Raw genomic sequence first — 24,260 nt, 5'->3', positions numbered from 1 at the left:
CAGCCCCTGCTTGTCACATATCATCACTGCCATCACCTTAGTCATTTTAAAAGTGACCACAGTTAACTTTTGATACTATTTTTACTAAGGCTAACAATCTTACGTGAGGAAGGGATTGACTGTAGCACTGAAATGATAGATACTAATGACGATCTGCTTTTCTGACGAACTTAATAATTGCTGTGATGGCAGAATATACGATTTTTTATCAGAAAGTCCAAAGTGGTCCCTGTCTTTCAGTATTTGTTCCTTTTTCCCTGTTCCACAGAAGTGTCACACAGATGCGTGTGATAAGCAGAAGCAGCCTCTGCTTGCCGAGAGGTGGTTCTTACAACATAGCATGGGGTTTCTTTACTGTGATTTACAAGCCCGTGGATAACAATCTCACTGCCAGGATTCTCCAGTCTCTCCCACTCACAGTGGTGAAAGATTTCCCATCACCACCCCCACCCCCACCACCACCACCCAGCTCCATCTCCGAAGGGCACCCACCTGCTCCTTGAGCTCCGCCAGCTGGCCGGACAGCTGTTTGACCAGACTCATGGTTGACTCCAGCTTCTCCTGCAGGTTCCGAATCTCGTTTTGCTCACTGTCACCTTCATTGCTAACAAGGGACATGGCTCGCATCCGAGGAAACCAGTCCAAATTCTTCTCCTGAAAGCAAATAAATGTGCAGGAACAAGGGAATAAATATGGAAGGGAGCCTGAAGTTATGTAAAGAATGTTTAGAAGGGTTCATTATTATTAACATTTTGGAGAAGAAAATGGCAAGCATGAACAGAGGAGCCTGGTGGGCTACAGTTCATGGGGTCGCACAAAGTCGGATACAACGGAGCAACTGAACACATTATTAACATTCTAGGCACTTTCAAAGCAAAAGGTACTCTTTCTGGCCAGGGGTGGGGAGAGGTTGAGGGTGGGAATGAAGTGAAGGTTCCACATTAGTCTTCACGAGCTGAGGGAAGATTTTAAATATTGGAATGAATTTCTTATGGTTTACCGCGGAGGTCCCAGGTAAAGCATTTAGGACAGCATCCTGCACCCTGTAGGCAACTAGTGAATCTTGATGAATGATGAGCTATGTATTGGAGGTTGAGAAGAGCAGATCCAAATGTGTGTGGGGACAGTAAAGGCCTGAGCTGTTTATCCTCCCTACCCGATCCATGCCCTGGCGCGGAGGAGAAAGAGGTGGTAGAATAGGAGATGATAAAAGGCACGTTTCAGTTCCAGGTGTCTGCGCCCATTTACCTCCCACTTCCCCAAGACAGGCTGTGGGGAAGAGGGAAGTGGGAGGGCATGGCCCTGGGTTAGCCTGTCTGCTCCTTTTGGAAACATTTTATTACAGTGGGGATGGGGTTTTAGAGTTAGACTTCCCCAGAGGGCAACAGCGGGTGCCACTTCTGTTTTTCCAGGCTGAGAGTATAGGGGTGTGTGTGTGTAAGTGCACGTGTGTGTGTGTTCCCTCCATTGTGGTAAAAACAGATGGTTACCAAGATACTCACATCTCTTGAAAATTCTTCCTGATTGCCCAACATCATAGAATCCCTGTGAATTACTTGTATCCCATCTTTCAATCCTCAAGAAAGTTTCCCATTTTACAGATGAGGAATCGAGCAGTTCCAAGAGTTTAATTACCCTCACCACAAGCTAGGAATTGGCAGAGCTAGGGTTTGAAGGCAGGTTAGCCTTTTGGCTGGGTTTCCCTGGTGGCTCAGCAGTAAAGAATCCACCTGCAATACAAAGGACCCAGGTTTGATCCCTGGGTAGGGATCCAACACAGGAGGGGATGGCAACCCACTCCCATATTTTTTCCTGGAGAATCCCAAGGACAGAGGAGCCTGACAGGCTACAGCCTGTGGGGTTGCAGAGTCAGACGTGACTGAGCATACACACAAGCCTTTTAGCCACTGATCAGGAATCCCAGTCTATATTTACCTATTTCCTTAAATCACCTTCTCCCAGTATCCCTAGCAGTGACCTTCCTGCTTAAGATTCTTTCCACTCCAGAAAAGACCACTGCAGTGGCTACAAAGGCACCTGCCCAGCTGATGCCTAGAACAAGAGCAGGAAGAGTTCTTTCTTCCCCTAAGGGGAAAGGGGAAACGTCCAAACTCCGTACCTTGGCACTTCTGTCTAAATCTCATCTGGCCCTTTGGTTGGTTTCTTTGGTAGTTGTTAGTCAGAGAACAACACATTCTTTATAGTTCCTGATCCCCAATGGCAGTGGAAAGGGCTGATAAAGGATAGGATAAAATATTCAAGAGAGTTAAGCTGCATTTAAACAGCTGTAGCTAATTAGCATTTCAAAGGAGAATGGTAACTTATTCTGAAGTGCAGAGTGACGGCCAGATTTACTTGATTAGTGCTTCAACATCTATTGCCAGGTATTTAAAGATGAAAATCAGGTAAGACAAAATGTCTGCTCTCAAGGAGCTTGTGGCTCAGGACAGCCCTCCATGAAAAGTGGACTGGGTAGTCTGCCTGTCAAAATTCCCTGGGGTTGCTTGTAAAAAGAGCAGATTTCAACCCCACCACCTCTTATGAAATCAGAACCTCCTAGGGAGCCTGCATGATTTGTAGGTGCACTAAAGTTTTAAGAAGTCCGATCTATGGAGACATAGATTAACAAGAACCACTAGGGTAGTGGCAGATTAGGGAGATGGAGTGAAAAGGAAAGATCTGAAGTGGCTGGCATAAGGAACAGGAAAAGTGAGAAATGAAAGTGTTAGTCGCTCAGTTGTGTCCGACTCTTTGCAACCCCATGAACAGGCTCCTCTGTCCATGGGATTCTCCAGGCAAGAATACTGGAGTGGGTTGCCATTTCCTTCAACAGGAGATCTTCCTGACCCAGGGATCGAACCCAGGTATCCTGTCTTGCAGGCTGATTCTTTACTGTCTGAGCCACCGGGGAAGAGAAGCCAAATAGAGACCACTGAATGCTTGCAGGGCGGAGTGGGAAACCCTACTTGGAATGACTCCATCAGAGATCAGAGCTCACCAACAGCCCAGGTGGGTGTGCAGCTGAGGCCAAGAGCTGAACTGATACAAGATGGTGTGTCCCCCAGAAAGGGCATCAGAATGACAAAGGTTATCGGGAAGCTAGGTATGCCAGCAGAGCAGTGGCTGGTGAGAGGAACACTAGTGTGTGGACTGGTAGGAGGGATGGATAATAGACAATCCAGTGAACTCCAGTTCTCTTATCTATTTAGAATCTGTATTATCTACTGTACTATCTCTTATCTGAATTTTACAAATGCAGAAACTGAGGCTAGCAAGCACAAGCTGGAATCAAGATTGCCCGGAGAAATATCAATACTCTCAGATATGCAAATGACACCACCCTTACGGCAGAAAGCAAAGAAGAACTAAAGAGCCTCTAGATGAAAGTGAAAGAGGAGAGTGAAAAAGCTGGCTTAAAACTCAACTTGCAGAAAATAAGATCATGGCACCTGGTCCCATCACTTCATGGGAAATAGATGGGGAAACAGTGGAAGCAGTGAGAGACTTTATTTTTGGGGCTCCAAAATCACTGTAGATGGTGACTGCAGCCATGAAATTAAAAGATGCTTGCTCCTTGGAAGAAGAGTTATAACCAACCTAGACAGCATATTAAAAAGCAGAGACATTACTTTGCCAACAAAGGTCCATATAGTCAAAGCTATGGCTTTTCCAGGAGTTATGTATGGATGGGAGAGTTGGACTATAAAGAAAGCTGAGCGCCGAAGAATTGATGTTTTTGAACTGTGGTGTTGGAGAAGATTCTTATCCAACCAGTCTATCCGAAAGCAAATCAGTCCTGAATATTCACTGGAAGGACTGAAGCTGAAGGTGAAACTCCATTCCTTTGGCCACCTGATACAAAGAACTGACTCACTGGAAAAGACTCTGACGCTGGGAAAGACTGAAGGCGGGAGGAGAAGGGGACGAGAGAGGATGAGATGGTTGGATGGCATCCATGATTCAATGGACATGTGTTTGAGCAGACTCCAGGAGTCGCTGATGGACAGGGAGGCCTGGTGTGCTGCAGTCCATGGGGTTGCAAAGAGTCGGACACAACTGAGCGACTGAACTTAACTGAACTGAGGCTAGCAAATTATTTTGCTGGAAGCCCAACCCAGACCTGTCTGTATCTAGGCCTTCTGGCCAGAAAGGAGACTGTGGACAGAAAGTTGAATGATAATAAGGTAGGATAACTTCAGGAAATAAAAATACTAGAGTAAGAAAGTCTGAAATCTGATAAAGTATCAGTGAATTTGAGGAGTTAGTATATCATGCGTATAGTTGGAGAACTTCAGTTGGAGAAGATGAAAAGTTTCTGGAGATGGACAGTGGGGATGTGTGCATAACAATGTGAATGTACTGAATAGCACAGAACTTTACACATAAAATGGATTAAATGGGGCTTCCCTGGTGGTTAGTGGCTAAGACTCCATGTTTACAACGCAGAGGGCCCGGGTTCGATCCCACATACTGCAGATAAAAGCTCCCAAATGCCTTAACTAAAAAAAGAGTCTGTATGCCACAACGAACACTAAAGATCCTGCATGCCACAAGTAAGACCCAGTGCAGCCAAAAAAAAAAAAAAAAGATATGCATATGTATACTCAGTCACTCAGCCATGTCCTACTCTTTGTGACACCGGGAACTGTAGCCCACCAGACTCCTCTGCCCATGGGATTTCCCAGGCAAGAATACTGGAGTGAGTTGCCATTTCCTTCTCCAGGGGATCTTCCGGACCCAGGGATCAAACCCGAGTCTCTTGTGCCTCCTGCATTGGCAGGTGGATTCTTTACCACTAGTGCCACTTAGGAAGCCCAGGATGGAACAGAACGGTGTGACAGCCTCAGATGGCTGGCTGGATCTGGGCTGAGGAGGTACCAGGAGACATGATGGAGGTGGCAAAAACCTCAGCTTTTAGAACGTTTCCTAGAGAAACAGAGACAAACACTGTTCTAATACTTAGCTCATTGGAAAAGACCCCACTGATGGGAAAGATTGAGTGCAGGAGAAGTCGGCAATGGAGGATGAAATGGATAGATGTCATCAGCAACTCAATGGACATGAGTTTGAGCAAACTCCAGGACATAGTAGAAGACAGGGAAGCCTGGCATGTTGCAGTCCATGGGACTGCAAAGAGCTGGACACGACTGAGCGACTGAACAATGACAACAATGCTTAGCAAAGATAACATGGGTGAGCTGGAAACTGCCTCCAAAGAAACTGCTATCATAGGTATCTCAGGGGCCAGGTCAGCTCAGTCCACAGTCTCTTGCTTTTGAGGAAACAAAAGCAGTTCTCAGGGGACCGCTGCCCCGGCCGGTTGGGCCACGGGACTCTTTTCCTTACACATTCTTTCTTCACTTGTTCCTTTGTTCATGTATTCATGGACTAATTCTTCCTTGTTGACCCTGTCTGTGCTAGGCACCGGGAGAACAATAGGGAGCCAAACCCAGCGCGATTCTTGTGCTGGTGGAATTGATAGCGATAGCCTAGGTGGAGGATAAGACTTCAGTCAAAGACGGTGAAAATAACGACAAATCCGACTTAAGTGCTGGGGAGGAGTCACCTGGCTCCACTGTCCTTTCTTCTAAGCTCCCCAAAATCATTCTCTCTTCTAACCGTCTGGTTTCTCTCATCTGTCTTCCTTTCACTGCCTGTATCTGTCTCTGTGTATGTTTGCTTGGTTCTCAGCCTTTTCTCCACTCATTTTATACTGTTTCAGTCCTCTTTTTCTCTGTATACCAACTGACTATAACCTGAAACTAAAATATAATGTGTCATTAAGATTTTTTTCATAATTGAATGTTTTCCGGTTCCTTTTCTTAATTTTTAGGAACCTGACTTGAATGCCTTGCATCTCACTAAAATAACAAAAAATAAGCACCCTAAATTGATTATCTTTTGTCCTCTTTCTACAAAAAAGCCAGCCTTTTAAAAAGAAATGTTCACAACTGATTTCTCCTAGTACAGAAAGTGTATTCTTTTCACCAAAAAGTAACTAAAATCCAAACAAGTTCTTAGAATAAATGCTGCACGTGGCTTTTCACAGAAAGTGGTTTCCAATGAAATACCCCAAACTTCCTCTCTCTACTCCAATGTCACAAGGAGCAGCTTCCACAGGAGGCTCAGCCTGAGCAGGGTGAGAAAGGAAACCCTGGACTTTATTCTGAGCCAGAACCACAGGACAGACACCCAGAACACTGACTGGTTAACAAGACACCACTCACTCACCGTGTTGACTTGTAACATGGCTGCCATCTAACAAAGCAGTTTGATTTGATTTGTTATTTCTTGGTTACTCACATAGGTTATGTCCAGCCTGTGATCATGCTCATGATTAGTAAATTCCCACGGTGACTTTGGTTAGTCAATATGACATCATTTCTTTGATTCACCAGGAATGAATATGTTTGACCACAGGGTAGTATAAAGTTGGGAAGTTACAGATTAAGTGTTAGTTTCTGAGGTTACAACTTACGATCCTAGAAACTTGGTGAGTGGAAAGCGAAGCTTTGCAAAGGTACCAAAATGCAACTCCGAGAGATGAAGGGACAGAGAGCATGGCAGCCGTGATCCTCTTGCTATCCCTAAATTTTAATAATAATGCATCTTCTTAGAAGACAAGAAGATGGATAGATAGGAGCGTAAAAACCTTTCAAATAGTCCTTTTAACAGTCAGATCAATTTGCTTTATTTAATTTTGTAGTTATTCAGTAAATGATTGGGTTGTCAGAGTCAGTCAGAGCTTATCTGTGCTGTCTTTATAATTTGTCCTTAAATGTGATACCCCATCTTCAGGAAAGAGGCCACACAATATCAAGGAAAAGGCACTGATCTAGGAGTCAGGACACCTGGGTTCTGATTTTAGTTCAACCAAAAATGAACTATGTGACAGAAGGAGGGTGGGGAGCCTTATTCTCCAAATCCAAGTTTCCTCATCTGTAAAACCAGAATGTTAACCCTGGGTGGTCTCTATGTCTCCTCCAACTCATCATTCCATGAGTTATGAATTCAAAACTTTAAAAATCAGATTGCTGAGACAAGCCCTAAGCTTGCCAACTGAGCAAACAGAAACATAGCATTTAGGCTAGAAGCAACCTTGAAACCACATAACCCAAGCTCAGCACATTACAGATGCCCAGTCTGGATCCTAGAAAGTTTAGGTTTCCTTGAGGTCTCACAGCTGTTCCTCTGTACTTGATTTCCACTTCTGGACAAGTCCTTCAATTTAATGTAGTGGAACAGCTCTTACATAATGTAACCTAGCCCTGCTGATGTTTAATCAACGACAGGCTCAAAAAAACATAGAGTGTAATGATTTCTCTCCGTATCACAATGAGATTGAAAAGTAGAATAAGATTGAGTTCAGTGAGCCAAACATTGGAGAAATTGTCTTATGTCTCTTTAATGTGTACTAGGTGCACATTAAACGATGCCTGGGACAAATTGGGAGTTTTGAATTAACAAATATATGCTGCTCTATATAAGACAGATAAACAACAAGGACCTACTATATAGCACAGGGAACTGAAAACAATACATCTATCTCTCTCTATATATATATAACTGAATCACTTTGCTGTATACCTGAAACACTGTAAATCAGTTCAGTTCAGTCTCTCAGTCGTTTCCGACTCTTTGCGACCCCATGAATCGTAGCACGCCAGGCCTCCCTGTCTATCACCAACTCCCGGAGTTCACTCAGACTCATGTCCATTGAGTTGGTGATGCCATCCAGCCATCTCATCAATTATACTTTAATTTCAAAAACGTGGAAAAAAAGTTGCCTGCATGTAAGTTAAAGAGAATGCAAGCACTGTAGTTCTGTATCATAGTAATCTCATTTTTAGCTGCTTGGCAAGTGTCAGCCACTTAAGTCATGCTACAGCCAATACCCACAAAAATTCCATAAGGTTGAGACTGTTGCCAGCCCCATTTTACAGGAGACAACACTGAGACAGGAAGAGGATTAGTTACTGGCCAAGGCCACAGAGTGGTGGTAAATGGCTGGGCCAAGCTTTGGCCTCCACCCTAGGTGACTGGAAATCTTGTACTCTTTTCACTACCCTGGACTATTTCTCCACGTCCAATAGAGATGCCAAATGCTTAGCTTCTCACCTTGCCAGAGAAACTAGAGACTACCCAAGCGCTCAGTGGGTAAAGAATCCACCTACAGTGCAGGTGGCACAGGAAACACGGGTTTGATCCCTGGATTGGGACTATCTCCTGGAGGGAGAAAATGGCAGCCCACTCCAGTATTCTTCCCTGGAGAATCCGATGGACAGAGGAGCCTGGCAGGCTACAGTCCAGAGGGTCACAAAGAGTCGGACACGACTGACCGACTAAGCGTGCAGCACAGTGAGAATATATTTTATAACTTGAATTCCCCTGATATTTCTTCTGGGTAGGCTAAAGATTTATTTATTGAAAATCAGAAATAAATGCTTTAGGCATGGTATCAGAAATGTAGATGCAGATACTGTGGAAATACATTGATTGACCCTTGACATTAGCTGCAATTTTGCAGACTGCTCTGAAATATTGCTAATGAGAGGTACCACACTGAACGTACCATTGTACTGTGCTGTACTGGAATATTGATAAACCACTGTACATGTATCTTCACCTCCACTTCCAGACTCTCTATGCTTAATACATGCTGTCACAAGGCCATTTGCAAAGGTTTTTCTTGGTTACCATCCTCTTCTAAGCCTTAAATTTACACTGCAATTTCTACTCTAAAACTGTATGTGAAGCCTCCTAGGCTGAGGAGCATAACCATCTGCCCAAAGCCTCACTGTGACCCACTACATTCCTCTCTTGGCACTTCTGGTTTCAAGATGTCAGCAGAAATGGCTCTCAAAAGGAACACCAGCAACGCTAATACTATCTACTCACTGGAAGGTCCCTGAGGGAAAGACACTATTCCTGCTTTCCTGGAACTTCACAGGCCAAGGCCAATAATCTGGAAGAAGGATTCTTTCTGATTACTTCTGTAATCATATGATTACTTCTGAAGTCAAAGTAATCATGTGAGTTAATGGGAAATGAGTCATATAGCCCATCCCAGCCTCTGCTCCATTGAAGGAGGGGCATGGTGGGCCTCCCACCCTCCAACCAATATGGCGGCCTTGCTGGCAGGTGAGACGTTGTCTCAAACCCTTAAGGAACACCCACAACACTGGCATTTGGACTTCTAGCTTTGTTCCTAGTGAACACTCCACCTGTATGTGACCAGAGTTGCTTAATCTGGACAACAAAAAGGCTGATTCTCACAGGGCTTTGCACACAGACCCTGGGTTAAAGGGAAGGAAGGATGAGCTGGGAAACACACTCTTGTCTGACAAACACCGGGGACTGTCAGTGAAAGAAAGGGTCCAGCTGTGTCCTTTGAAGCTAAAATGCTATTCTTGGATTGATAAATAAATGAGAAACTTGTCAACTAATTCTAAAAAAAGGGAGGGAATAAGAGTAAAAATTTTGCTGTGTTAGAAAAATAGCACATTCCAGGACTGGAAGATTCATTTGCCACCCTTTATTAACTGCATCTTCCTTCTGTCTCTGTTTATTCTGTTCTGTATCTTCCCTTCTGCAACTGAGTTCCTGAAACTCTGGCAGAGTACCCGACATGGGTGGCTTGAGAAATTTAAAATATGTTAGTTATTCAAGACAAATCTGTATGAAAGTTTTTGTAAAGCAACAAACTCCTTTACGGTGTCATGTTCAAGCTTTGAAATATTTTACAAATCTAAAGGTGTGGACGTCATGTTTGCATTGTGTATGTGAAAGTGGTTTGAATCTTACAAGGTGGAGATATGGATGTGTGTTGTATCAGTCATGTCTGACTCTGCGACCCCATGCACTGTAGCCCGCCAGGCTCCTCTGTCCATGGGATTTTCCCAGCAAGAATACTGGAGTGGGTTGCCACTTCCTTCTCCAGAGGATCTTCCCAACTCAGGGATCGAACTCTTATCTCTTGCATCTCCTGGCATTGGCAGGAGGATTCTTTACCGCTAGCACCACCTGGGAAGCCCTGAACCTTACAAAGCAAGGTACAAACGTCAAAGATCCTTGGACTGCTGAACAGATTGCACAGAGGCAGGAATCTGTCCCTTAGAGGCATTTGACAAAGGCTGAAAAGCAAGAGACCTTGACATCCCTGCAGGGCTCCTGCCTGACCCCTTTTCATGGACCTGCCTCCAGGGGGCTGCTGGCGTGGGAGCCCTCCAGGGACAAGGCCTACTTTACCCAGTCCCTGCTCCCAAGGTCCAGCAGAAGTACCACTGAAAGAGGGATGGTGGAATGAAAATGACTTAACAGGCTACTGATCTCGGCAGGGCCCAAGGCTGGTAGTCCAAGTCTCAGCTGGGAGGGACTGGACAACAGTCCAGTTTCCGAGTCCCCTTGTTTTATATGCAGCATCACCGCGGTGGGAGCGGCTGGCCCGGGCCCAGCACAGGGGGTGCAGGAAGGCACTGCTTATGGCCTGGCAGGCTCAGTTTCTGCGGCAATGAAAGCCTGAATGCCCGCCTTCTGTGGCTTCCTCATCTTCGGAGCCAGAGCAAAGCAAGTGAGTGTGGACCTCATCGGCTGCAAAGAGGGTTAAAACAGTTCAACCAACGTTTACAGAAGAGTGTCAGAAAAAGTGCTGGACTCAAGTTTCAGACTCATGGGTTGAGATTTCTGTTCTTAAACATTTCCAGACTTTTTTTTTTTTTAAAGGTATCTAGGTACTGGTAAAAAAAGAAGAAAATGAAATCAGTTGCTTAGTCATATCCACCAGGCTCCTCTGTCCATGGAATTCTCCAGACAAGAATACTGGAGTGGGCTGCCATTTCCTCCTCCAGGGGATCTTCCGGACCCAAGGACAGAACATGGGTCTCCTGCTTTACAGGCAGATTCTTTACTGTCTGAGCCACCAGGGAAGCCCCAGGTGCTGGTAAAGTCAGCCACTCATGGGGACTTTGGCCTCCTGCAACGGGCAAGAGGCACTGCATGTACTAGGTCAACCCACAGGTCACTGCCTAAGGGTGGTCTACATGCTGGATGGTGGGCTCCAGCTGCTTGGAGGTTGAGAGAACTGTGATTGCCAAGGCCCATCTAACCCAGCAACCTGAAAATGCACTGATTTTGAAAAGCAGGGCTCTCAGTGGTGACCTGGAATAGGTTACCATCTGATGATATCACAAGGCTTGTGCCCCTGGGAGTGAGCAGTAAATGTCATCACTGACAGCAGGAAGGACCATGAGCAGAGCCCACAGCCCCGGGGCACCCACCTTGCTTCCTAGCCCGATCCTACTCCCTCTCTGCTTCCCAGGGCTCCCTCTTAGCCGCATCATGTCTGTCCACAACTGTAGGGCAGTGGCTGCGCTCAAACTGAAAGTGCCTGTGGATTCTCTTTTGGTCTCAGACTTCCCACCTCTGACGCAGCTAACCATGGCCCTTGGGTGTCTACACAACACAACAGCTACATCCACAAATGGAGGAGTTCTGATCTGCTCCCAGACATCAGGGAACCCAAGGAAGCAGCTGCACTGAGAAGAGTCAGTGGTCCATGGCTGGGAGGGCTGAGAGGGCCCCGGACCCAACACAGCTTAGGGCAGCTGGGAGCTACAGTTCTCTTGTCAGTATCTAGCCCTATTGCTAGGTCAGGAACATCGAGGGGCAGAAGGGCTCTGGTTGCGGGAGCAGCTGGGATGTAGGGCTTCTGGAGGTGATGGACCTTACCTTGAGCAGCAACCAGGTGGGCAATCACTCAGAGAGAGAGGAGGGGAGTCCAGCACCCAGAGCTGCTTTAAGCACTGGCCAGCTGATCCCGAGATACACAGCAGCCCCAGAGGCAGGGACTGAAACAGTCAAAGGTCTGAGGATGCAGTGATGGGAGGCTTGTCTGCCAACTGGCTGTGAGTGATCAAGGAATCAAAGGGCCTGCCTTTCTCCTAGATTCCTTTTGCTGGTTTTCCTAGAGAAGTGTTAAGTGGGAAGCATTCTGACCACAAAGGAAAAGTAAACAAATAAGAAAAGCTTGTGTAACAGAGGAAACCGTCCTCGTCAGGGACACTGGGCAGCTCCAAAGTCCTACCTGTGGGCTTCCTCAGAGCAGGTCATTTCCCTTCTTGTTTGTGGTTTTCTTTTCCTGTCAGTTCATAACTCCACTTACTCAATATTTTTGCTCTTGGAACTTTAACCCTTTCTTTGTCTTATTATTTGTTAATTTCCATATTGATTCTCATAAGTTACTCTCTCAGCCTTTTTATCAAAGAATATATTTACTTTCTTCCGCAAATAACCTCAAGTATGAGCATTTGCAAATCTCACTAGGACAGAAGAAAACTGGAGATTTCTTCATGGTGAGATTGTACTCTGAAAGAATTCTGAGAGAAAGTATTCTGAACAGAGTATTGAATACTCCAGTGGTCATCTGTCCACCTTCTGGCTGCCTAACACCTGCTGCCTCCTGTGCCTGAGGAAACCGCTACTGGGGGTCATGATGGGAGGCTGGGTGCAGCGTCCTGCTCTGGAAGCTGAAAAGGCTGACGCCCGTCTGTCCTCTCTGAGGCAGTCAGAGAGCAGTCATATGACTTATGAGTGCCCACTAGTTGCTCCTGCTTGAGATTTGGATGTGAAACAAGTGCTAGCAAGAAGAATTCTTTTTGTTCACAATGGGTGAAAGAGTGACTTCTGGTTGTGAGGACACCATTTGTGCCAAGGCTGACTTCCAGGACACTGCAACATGGCAGGGGCATCTTCCCTCCAGCCAGCCTGGCCCAACCTGGGACTTTCTGGCCAGTTCACTTGGTCTGGATTGTGCCCAGGTGGGCCTGGTTGCCACTTTCCTCTTAATTCTGTGCATCCCTTCCACAAATCAGTTGTTACTGTTTAAAGACTCTTGATGGGTGCAAGTGTCAAGGGACCTACAGGACCAGGTGCTAATTTAACACTGGCAAATTCTGTCCAGAATAAAGATGATAAAATTTTACAGTGACTAAGGTCCTTATCTAAGTCACAGGTGTGTCCTTAGTCGCTCAGTCTTATCTGACTCTTTGCGACCCATGGACCGTAGCCCACCAGGCTCCTCTGTCCATTGGGATTCTCCAGGCAAGAATACTGGGAGCAGGGGAGTGGGGAGTTGCCATGCCCTCCTCCAAGCGGTCTTCCCAACTCAGAATTGAACCCAGGTCTCCTGCATTGCAGGAGGATTATTTACCATTTGAGCTACCAGGGAAGCCCAAGAATACCGGAGTGGGTAGCCTATCCCTTCTCTAGGGGATCTTCTCAACCCAGGAATTGAACTGAGGTCTCCTGCATTAGAGGTGAGTTCTTTACCAGCTGAGCTACCAGGGAAACCCTATCTAAGTCATACAGCTAACTAGTTATTATATAATAATTGTATTTAATAATATCGTAGCTACGGGAGAATTATCATCATCCCATAAATAAAATATCATGATCATATCATAATATCATGTCATACATAATTAATATTACTGATTAATTATGGGATCATCAAACAGAGAAGAAATTCATAAAGTGTTTAGCTCATAAGCCCTTTAGAGGGCAGTATTTCTTTCTGGTGTCTTCTTGCATCCTCCATTTCTATGTCCTTGGCACTAGGTATCTACTGTTGGTAAAACAGATGCATGATAAGGAGTTGCTGTATACAGTGCAAATGAACATACGTAAACACAGTAACCTGAATTTTTTAATAAGACATATTTTATTATGAATGGTTCCCTTTCTTTTTTGTTCTTTATTCATCCAAAGCAAAAAGACCTCCTTCCTCTTTCTTCAAATGTATTTAATGAGCACCTGCCATGTAGTCAATACCGTTCTAAGCTCTGGGTAAAGCAAATAAGCAGCTCAGAAAGGACCCATTTCCATTCTAATGAAAGGTGAATAAGGGGATGAAGACAATAACAAATGAAAATAATTTCAGATAAGGGTAAGTACTATGAATAAAATCGTGGTTTGAAGCGTTATCTTTAGAGAAGAGGAGGCTACTGTGGATTGAACTGGCTGTAAAGGGTGCTCTGAACTAATGGGTCAGAGTTTCAGGCAGAAGGAACACTCATGCAAACGCCCCAAGTTTCGAAATGAGGCTGGCATATCTGGGGAACAAAAAACAAACAAAACTAGAGTGTGCTACCAAGGGAGAGATAGAGAGAAGTAAGAGAGAAGGTGCCAGAGGGGGACAGGGGAGGCCTGGAGATGGTGGGAGCCGAGGAGAATTTTGACTCCCAACAGTGGAATGGCATTTCCTGGTTTGCAGCAAACACATACACACGCATTCAACACACACATACACATTCAACACACACACACACACACACACACACACACACAAGTTAAACAAAACATTCTGGCTGCTGCATGAAGAACAGACATGGGAGACTTACATTTGGAGAGCACCATCTCCAGGTGGGCATTCTTGGGGGCTTCGGCAAGGGGGTGGGCAGGAGTAGGGCACAGGGAAGTGCTTCCACAATACTGTCAGCCCCCGGGGGGCTTTGAAGGCAGCCACTGAGTGTTTGGAAATGCATGCTTGACAGGCAACACCTTTCCTGGAGGATAAGACTGCATTCAAAGAGCTCAAAATATTTGGTTTGCATGATTAATGTGATAGGTAGACTGGACAATTCAGCCCCTAAATGGATTACTGGGTCAGAACTTCACAGCTGCTCTCCCACAGGAGAGAGCTGGGTTGTGCCATTGTGCCCATCTCTGAGTTCAGTGACACCACATTGGCAGCCTGAAATCAGCCATGGCGGGAAATGGGCAGTGCTACCACCACGGCATTCCTGGTACCCCCAAACTGGTCGTTAAACATTAGTGCAGTACTAGAACATCTCTTATTAACAGAGATGGAGGGAGCCTTAAAGACAGTTTAAATTAAACCACTAATTCCAAAGTCACAAACCAGAAGATCATGGCAGAACCAAGGTGACAACTCCTGATACCGAGCTGGCCAAAAATTTTGTTTGGATTTTTCTGTAACATCATACAAAAATCCCCAAAAAACTTTTTGGCCAACCCAATATATCAACTTCAGGAGATGTCACCAACTGAATTCTTAGTTTACAGAGTTCATATAAGTGCCTTTTTTTTTCATTACTGACTTTTCTTTTTTGATTTTAAAGAACCGGATGATCTTAATCTAAACATACTTCTCATTGTCCTAATTGAGGAGAGTAATATTCAAAGTACATATATAAATACAGAACAACAAAGATTCAGGAAGAAAGCTTAATCTATGAATGTTGTAGACTAAAAATTCAGTTGGTGACGTCTCCTTAAGTCGAGACTTTTAAGGTCAGGGATTTCTTTGATGTGTTGGGTTGGTTAAAAAGTCTGGGGTTTTGTACAATGTTACAGAAAAATGCTGAATAACAAGTAGCAACATAAGCAGTAAAATGTAGATCAAAGCACCTTTTTCTGATATTTTGACAGGACTCTCCGGAAACTTTGCTCAAATATCATCATTCATTTCCACTGTACATGATTTCATATGAAGTAAATTAAGAATAATACATTTATTTTAAAAAATAATAGTGAATTTATAAGTAGAGCTCAGGGGAAGTTTTATGGAGACACACATATAAAATGTCTATACAGAAAACCTAGAGAAAAAACATTCCCAGAAATTCTTTTACACCAGTCAAAGGCAACACAATAAAAAAAAAATGGAATTAAAATCTGTTTCAGTAACTCTATGCGTTACTGTTTGAACTTCACTGTCTTTCATACCTCATATACATGTATCACATACATGTATGTGTCTATGTATATATACATATGGGCTTCCCCGGCGGCTCAGCGGTAAAGAATCCGCCTGCAATGTAGAAGATGTGGGTTCGATCCCTGGGTCAGGAAGATCCCCTGAAGGAGGGTACAGCAACCCACTCTAGTATTTCTCCCTGGAGAACCCCTTGGACAGAGGAGCCTGGTGGGCTACAGTCCATAGGGTCAAAAAGAGTCAGACACGACTGAAGTGACTGAGCACCACATGTGTATATACACAGCACATACAGGTTTGTCTGAAACAAACAAAAAAATGACTAAATCTTTGAAAAGACCATTTAAATTCCTCCTCTGGAATTAAAAAAAAAAAAAAGAATGTCCTTTTTTCCCCCCACGAAAGTAAGCTATATAATGAATTGTCACCAAATCTCAAAATCACACAAGCAGTGAAGGGTCCAGCACATGGTTATCACTGCAGGGCTTCACCCGTCATAATCTGATCAGACTGAGTTTGCAGCTGGCCAGCTCACCAGCTGACGTTCTTATACGAGCCTGTAATATGAAGACGTTTTATCAAATTGTGCTTTTAACTTGCTTGGTTTATTGTAAAGTCTTTTTCCTTGTCTTCAAAATACTACCAAAGCAAAGGAAAAGAGTTAGTGGTCCTTAAGTGTGTCTATCTTGGGCTAGCAGCCTTAACATCAAATGGGAAGCAGAGGTGCAGATTCTCAGGCCACAACCCAGACTTGCAGAATCAGGTGCTTTAAGGTTGGGGCCCCGTAATCTATGCTTTAACAAGCCCTCTGGGTGATGCTGATGTGTACTACAGTCTGAGAATAACCACTTTAAATAATTCAAGACCTAACCAGTAATATCATCACTAAGCACTGGATGAACCTTAATGAAAATCCTTAACTGTATTCCCGTACATATTGAGTAATCAAACAATTTGTAGGCTAAATAGGGACACATTTGGGCTTGAAAGGAGCGTTATTAAAAATTCTGCAGAGACAATGGCATAACCAGAATCGTTCCCATCAAAACTATGGTCCCTCATGTTTCCATGAAAACCGAGACTATCATTTATAGTATCTGGACCAATCTGTTAGGAGAATGAAAGAGTTCCATATCTGGGCAGCCTGGAGATAAGAAAACCGCATTTATGAGGCTTCCCTGGCGGCTCAATGGTGAAGGATCTGCCTGCCAACAGGAGACCTGGGTTTGACCCCTGGTCGGGGAAGATTCCACATGCCCCAGAGCAACTAAGCCTGTGCACCACAACTACTGAAGCCCACGCACCTAGAGCCTGTGCTCGGCAACAAGACCACACGAGGAGCCCACACACTGCAACGAAGAGTAGCCCCTGCACGCGGTAACTAGAGAAAGCCTGCGTGTAGCAACGAAGACCCAGCTCAGCTTAAACAAACAGAATTACATAAAAAAAGACAACTGCATCTATGGACATAAATTGCTGAAAGGATATTTGTGAGATATTATCTACTATGAAGTCATATTTAGGTCACTTGTAAATTGCCTATAAAAATGGGTTTCGATACATTCTCATGGGAGTTGTCCATGCCTGCCTTGCTCATTTCATTATTTCTCATTCTTTTTCTTTTTTAAAGTGGATGGATATTAATAAGCCCCTGAAATCTCTCTTTGATGCCAATGAACTTCTGCTAAAAAAATCCAAATTTGTTCCTTTAGTTTTTATCATCACTGGTCTCTCTATCAGTCCCTGAATTGTTTAAAAAATCTATCATGAAGAGCTTCAGCATGGTCCCAATCAAGATCTGGAGTGGCTTTTCATAGGTCAGTCTCTAAGCACAATAGAATTAAAAACACTTTCTAACACCGCACACAAAAATAAACTCAAAATGGATTAAAGATCTAAGTGTAAGACCAGAAACTATAAAACTCCTAGAGGAGAACATAGGCAAAACACTCTCCGACATAAATCACAGCAGGATCCTCTATGACCCACCTCCCAGAATACTGGAAATAAAAGCAAAAATAAACAAATGGGATCTAATTAAAATTAAAAGCTTCTGCACAACAAAGGAAACTGTAAGCAAGGTGAAAAGACAGCCTTTGGAATGGGAGAAAATAATAGCAAATGAAGCAACTGACAAACAACTAATCTCAAAAATATACAAGCAACTCCTGCAGCTCAATTCCAGAAAAATAAACGACCCAATCAAAAAATGGGCCAAAGAACTAAATAGACATTTCTCCAAAGAAGACATACAGATGGCTAACAAACACATGAAAAGATGCTCAACATCATTCATTATCAGAGAAACGCAAATCAAGACCACAATGAGGTACCATTTCACACCAGTCAGAATGGCTGCAATCCAAAAGTCTGCAAGCAATAAATGCTGGAGAGGGTGTGGAGAAAAGGGAACCCTCCTACACTGTTGGTGGGAATGCAAACTAGTACTGCCACTATGGAGAACAGTGTGGAGATTCCTTAAAAACCTGGAAATAGAACTACCTTATGACCCAGCAATCCCACTGCTGGGCATACACACCAAGGAAACCAGAATTGAAAGAGACACGTGTACCCCAATGTTCATCACAGCACTGTTTATAATAGCCAGGACGTGGAAGCAACCTAGATGTCCATCAGCAGATGAATGGATAAGAAAGCTGTGGTACATATACACAATGGAGTATTACTCAGCCATTAAAAAGAATACATTTGAATCAGTTCTAATAAGGTGGATGAAACTGGAGCCGATTATACAGAGTGAAATAAGCCAGAAAGAAAAACACCAATACAGTATACTAACACATATATATGGAATTTAGAAAGATGGTAACGATAACCCTGTATATGAGACAGCAGAAGAGACACAGATGTATAGAACAGACTTTTGGACTCAGAGGGAGAGGGAGAGGGTGGGATGATTTGGGAGAATGGCATTGAAACATGTATAATTACATGTAAGAAATGAATCACCAGTCTAGGTTCGATGCAGGATACAGGATGCTTGGGGCTGGTGCACTGGGATGACCCAGAGAGATGGTATGGGGAGGGAGGTGGGAGGGGGGTTCAGGATTGGGAACTTATGTACACCTGTGGCGGATTCATGTTTATGTATGGCAAAACCAATACAGTATAGTAAAGTAAAATAAAATAAATAAATAATAAAATAAAAAATAAAAACAAACAAATGGGACCTACTCAAACGTACAAGATTTTGCACAGCAAAGGAAACCATAGCAAAATGAAAAGACAACCTATGGAATGGGAGTAAATATTTACCAATGATGCAACAGACAAGGGCTTAGTCTCCAAAATACATAAACAGCTCATACAACTCAACAACAAAAAAGCAAACAACCCAACTGAAAGATGGGCAGAAGACCTTAATAGACATCTTTCCAAGGAAGACATACAGACGTCCAATAGGCACATCACAAGATGGTCAACATCACTAATTATTGGAGAGATTACAGATTAAAACTATAATGAGGTACCACTTTACACCAATCAGAATGACCATCATTAAGAAATCTACAAATAACAAACGTTGAGAAAAGGGAACCCTTCTACACTGTGGTGGGAATGTAAGTTGGTACAGCTACTATGATAAACAGTGTGAAGGTTCCTCAGAAAACTAAAAATAGAAGTAGCAAATGATCCAGCAACTCCACTTATGGGCATGAAGAAAAACCTATAATTCAAAAAGATACATGTACCCCTAATGTTCATAGCAGCACCATTTACAACAGCCAAGATATGGAAACAACTTCAACGTCCATCAACAAATAAATGGATAAAGAAGATGTGGTACCTATATAAAATGGAATCTTGCTCAACCATAAAAATAATATTAATATCATTTACAGCTAGATCCAACTAGAGATTATCATACTGAGTGAAGAAAGTCAAAAAGAGAAAGACAAATTATCATATGATACCACTTTTATATGGAATCTAAAGTATGGCACAAATGAAACTATCTACAAAACAGAAACAGACTCACAGACACAGATCAGACTGTGGTTGCCAAGGAGGAGGGAGAGGGATGGACTGGGAGTTTGGGGTTGGTAGATGCAAACTGGAGAAGGCAATGGCACCCCACTCCAGTACTCTTGCCTGGAAAATCCCACGGATGGAGGAGTGTGGTAGGCTGCAGTCCACGCGGTCTTGAAGAGTCAGACATGACTGAGCAACTTCACTTTCACTTTTCACTTTCATGCATTGGAGAAGGAAATGGCAACCCACTCCTGTGTTCTTGCCTGGAGAATCCCAGGGCCGGGGGAGCCTGGTGGGCTGCCGTCTCTGGGGTCGCACAGAGTCGGACACGACTGAAGTGACTTAGCAGCAGATGCAAACTATTACATTTAGAATGGATAAACAAGGTCCTATTGTAACAGCACAGGGAACTATATTCAATCTCCTGGGACAAACCATAATGGAAAAGAACATGAAAAAGAATGTAGATATGTGTACAGTTGAGTCACTCTGTTGTAATTCAGAAATTAGCACACAATTGTAAATCAACTATACTTCAATAAAAAAACAGAAAATAAAAAAGATCTGGAGTGTCTATTTGGGGATAGTATGATACTGAGACCTAAAAACAAATTCGGAGTTGGGCCAACGTGATGTGCCCGGTTGTACCAAAGAAATCTTACACTCGGATCATTTTCATTAGCATCAACGAGCTAATATATTTTCACTAAAGTTTTTGCAAAGGGCATTATATGGATTGAAGGAGGCTGAATAAAAAACTCTTGAGTCAAAACCAACACGTTTTTCTGGGATAGGGGCAAGCAGGATGTGATGTCAACATGAGACTGAACTCTAAGTCTGATGATAGCTTGCAGGGTATAGCACTGACCACTGTCGAGCTGGCTCAGGGACTTAGGAGAGCTGTAGGATGGTGCATAGGCTTCCAGGTGGCACTAGTGGTCAAGAACCCACCTGCTGAATGCAAGGGATACAAGAGACCTGGGTTGGGAAGATCCCCTGCAGGAGGGCATGGCAACTCACTCTAGCATTCTTGACTGGAGAATCCCATGGACAGAGGAGCCTGGCAGGCTACGGTCCACAGGGTCACAAAGAGTCGGACACGACTGGAGTGACTTAACACACATGCATGTATGCTGGATGGCGCACAGTTTGACTTCAACTGTGAAAGCATCAACAGCTGGCCACTGGGTCCAAGGACCAAGTAGCCCTGAATGTAGGAAGCCTAACGGCTACAGGTGATGACACGTAAGTCTCCCAGACAGCTGCTGTTAAGTGTGAGAAGAAACAAGATAATCTCAAGTGCAATGAACAAGGGAAACTTCAAATGACATAGCCGAGCTATGGGCTGCCCAGGACACAAGTGAGGCTGGCAGAAGAGTAGGGTGTACTGGAATCCCAGGGGATGGCAGCTCTTTTTGAATAATGACTCCCGGCTGACTGTAATGATAAGATGCCCAGCCACAAAAGGCACAGGGTCTTGGTGAACAGGAATTGCAGCCATAAGGCCATGTGGAAAAAATCACTGATCATACAGTAGGTATTGTATTTCTGATTTCTGTACACTTTCACAAATACACTCCCCATTTTTCCAGCTGAGGCTATTCAGGTTTTATTCATCTTCATGCATTTCCCCTGCCTTTCTTTTTTTAAACTCTTGGCTGTACAATGCAGTATGCAGGATCCTAGTTCCCCAACCAGTGATCACACTTGTGACCCCTGCAGTGGAAGTGTGGAGTCTTAACCACTGAGCTGCCAGGAAAGTCCCCATGTTTCCATTTTTGAAACATTTCCCTAAATATTTGTTTTTATGGAACATCAATCTGACATAAGACTTAAACTGAAACAGATGCTGAAGCAATGCCTACATGTAAAAATCATTTCTGTCACACGATGGAGCCTGTCAATGAAGCACTGTGATGCCTGGTGGTGACCGGCTGCTGCACACAGGTGCTCTGTGTTGATGAGAACTCAGATGCTGTCCTGCTTTATACCGAATACTGGCTGACTTTTAGACTGTCGGGCTTCTCTTGTGGCTCAGCTGGTAAAGAATCCACCCGCAATGCGGGAGACCTGGGTTCAATCCCTGGGTTGGGAAGATCCCCTGGAGAAGGGAAAAGCAACCCACTCCAGTATTCTGGCCTGGAGAAGTCCATGGACTGTATAGGCCATGGGGTCTCAAAGAGTTGGACATGACTGAGCAACTTTCACTTTCTTTCACTTTAAACTGTCCCCTCTTTCAGGTGGTGCACATCTTAAGAGTTGAAATCTTGAATATGGCTATATGTATGTGCCTCCCACCCCTGTCCCCAGCAGTACAGGCAATTTCTGATCTCACATTCTCCTCTGACTTGCTTCTACCCCTATTGCCTTCCTCCTCACTGACCACTCTCAGGCCTGTCCCTTTCCTTGGCTAGGGCCAAGTTATACAACAAAGAATAAGACTGTTTCTAGTTGATTCCTAAGGGGAGATTCTATTCTCTTGCATAATCTGTGTGCGTGCTCAGTTGCTCAGTCGTGTTTGACTCTTTGCTTCCCAGGTGGCACAGTGGTGAAGAACCTGCCTGCCAATGCAGGAGTGTAAGAGATGTGGGTTCGATTCCTGGGTTGGGAAGATTCCCTGGAGGAGGAAATGGCAACCTACTCCAGTATTCTTGCCTGGAGAATTCCATGGGCAGAGGAGCCTGGTTGAGCTATAGTCCACAGAGTCGCCAAAGAGTTGGACACGACCGAGCGACTTAGCATGCGCATACTTAGGGTATAACCACACAAGGTAGAAAGATTTATCCAGGGTGTGTTTATGGATAAAGAATAAAACGAAAAGGATGCTTTCGGATTACGACCTTAAGTTCTCTCTTCACTCCCTACGTTCTGCCTGAGTGGTTAGGAGCGGTTTGAATCTACCAGCCTGTGAATGTTCTGTGAATTGAACTCTTAACTCTAGGATGTGCTCCCCATTTCCTTGTCAGCAGTGAATTTGGTGCATGAGATAATTGACAATGTTGAAGCAGAAAGCGAAATCACTGATAATTTTTTTAGAATAAAATTTCCTAGTAAAAATATAAACTCCTTTCCCAGCATGATCCAATCTCTGCCTTCTCCTCTCCTATATCCTTGACAGTCATCTGCTTTCCTCACTAGCTCTGGTCAAGTGGGCCACCCTGCTGTTCCTCCCTCATGCCCAGTCCATAGCTGTCAGGGACTTGCTCTTGCTGATTTCCAGATCTCTCCATGGCTTGCTCACTCACTCTAGTAGAATATACCTCCATCCCTCTACTCCTTCAGCTTTCTTTGCTTTTCCCCATTGGTATAATTAAGTCTCATTTGTTTATTTTTGTATTTATTTCTTTTGCCTTAGGAGACTGGTCCAAGAAAATATTGCTACAAGTTATGTCCAAGAGTGTTCCGCCTATGTTCTCTTCTAGGACGCTTGTGATTTCAGATCCTACATTTAGGTAAACCATTTTGAGTCATTTTTGTATATGGTGTAAGGGAATGTTCTAATCTCATTGTTTTACATGCAGTGGTCCAGTTTTCATGGCACCACGTGTTGAAGAGATTGATTTTTCTCCATTATATACTCTTATCTCCTTTGTCACAGATCAGTTGACCATAGGTACATGATTTTATTTCTGGGCACTTTGTTACATTGGTCTATATGTCTGGTTTTGTACTAATACCATGCTGTTTTAATTACTCTACTTTAATTTTTAATTTTGTAGTATAGTCTGAGGACTGGGAGGGTCATACCTCCAGTTTTGGAGGTATGTGGGTTTTGTGGTCCCATATAAATTTTAGGATTATTTGTTCTAGTTCTGTGAAAAATATCCTGGGTATTTATTTGGATATGGAATGCACTAAATCTGTAGACTGCTTTGGGTAGTATGGCCATTTTAATAATATTAATTCTTCCAATCCAAGAGCACAGGATATCTTTCCATGACTGTGGAATCATCTTCAGTTTCCTTCGTTGGGGTTTTATAGTTTTCAGAGTGTAGGTCTTTCACCTCTTTGGTTAGTTTATTCCTAGGTATGGCAAAATTTTTTTTTTTGGACGCAGTTGTAAACATGTTTTTTAAAACTTTCTTGTTCTGATATATAATTTTTAGTGATAGAAATGTAACATATTTCTGTATACTAATCTTGTACCTTGCAACCTTGCTGAATTCATTTATTAGTTCTAATAGTTTGGGGATGGAGACTTTAGGGTTGTTTACATAGAGGACCATGTCACCTGCAAATAATGACAGTTTTACCTTTCCTTTCCAATCTGGATAGCTTTTATTTCTTTTTCTTGCCTGACCGCTGTGGCTAGGACTTCCATTACTATGTTAAATAGAAGCAGTGAGAGTGGGCATTCTTGTCATGTTCCTGAATTTAGCAGGAAAGCTTTCAGCTTTTCATTATTGGGTATATTGTTGGCTGTGGGTTGCTGTAAGTGGCCTTTATTATGCTGAGATATGTTCCCTCTATACCCACTTTGATGTCAGTTTTTATTATGAATGTTGAATTCTGTCGAATGCTTTTTTCGCCTCTA

At 43.7% G+C, this 24,260-nt stretch overlaps 1 protein-coding gene across 2 annotated transcripts in view; it reads right to left on the bottom strand.

Annotated features, from left to right (window-relative positions):
• ITPR2 (inositol 1,4,5-trisphosphate receptor type 2) overlaps window positions 1–24,260 on the bottom strand; it is a 596,562-nt gene that overhangs the window by 2,897 nt on the left and 569,405 nt on the right. For both annotated transcript variants that reach the window (XR_001918100.1, XM_005680737.3), the window contains exon 56: window positions 493–654. Coding sequence is in view for 1 of the 2 variants with exons in the window: in XM_005680737.3 (XP_005680794.2) it covers window positions 493–654 (162 nt within the window). In the remaining variant the exon portion in view is untranslated. The remainder of the gene's footprint in view (window positions 1–492; window positions 655–24,260) is intronic.

The sequence above is a fragment of the Capra hircus genome, chromosome 5 (assembly GCF_001704415.2).
Source record: "Capra hircus breed San Clemente chromosome 5, ASM170441v1, whole genome shotgun sequence".
NCBI lineage: Eukaryota > Metazoa > Chordata > Mammalia > Artiodactyla > Bovidae > Capra > Capra hircus.
Note: the sequence above shows the minus strand (reverse complement) of the source record. Positions and strands in the feature narration are given on the sequence as shown.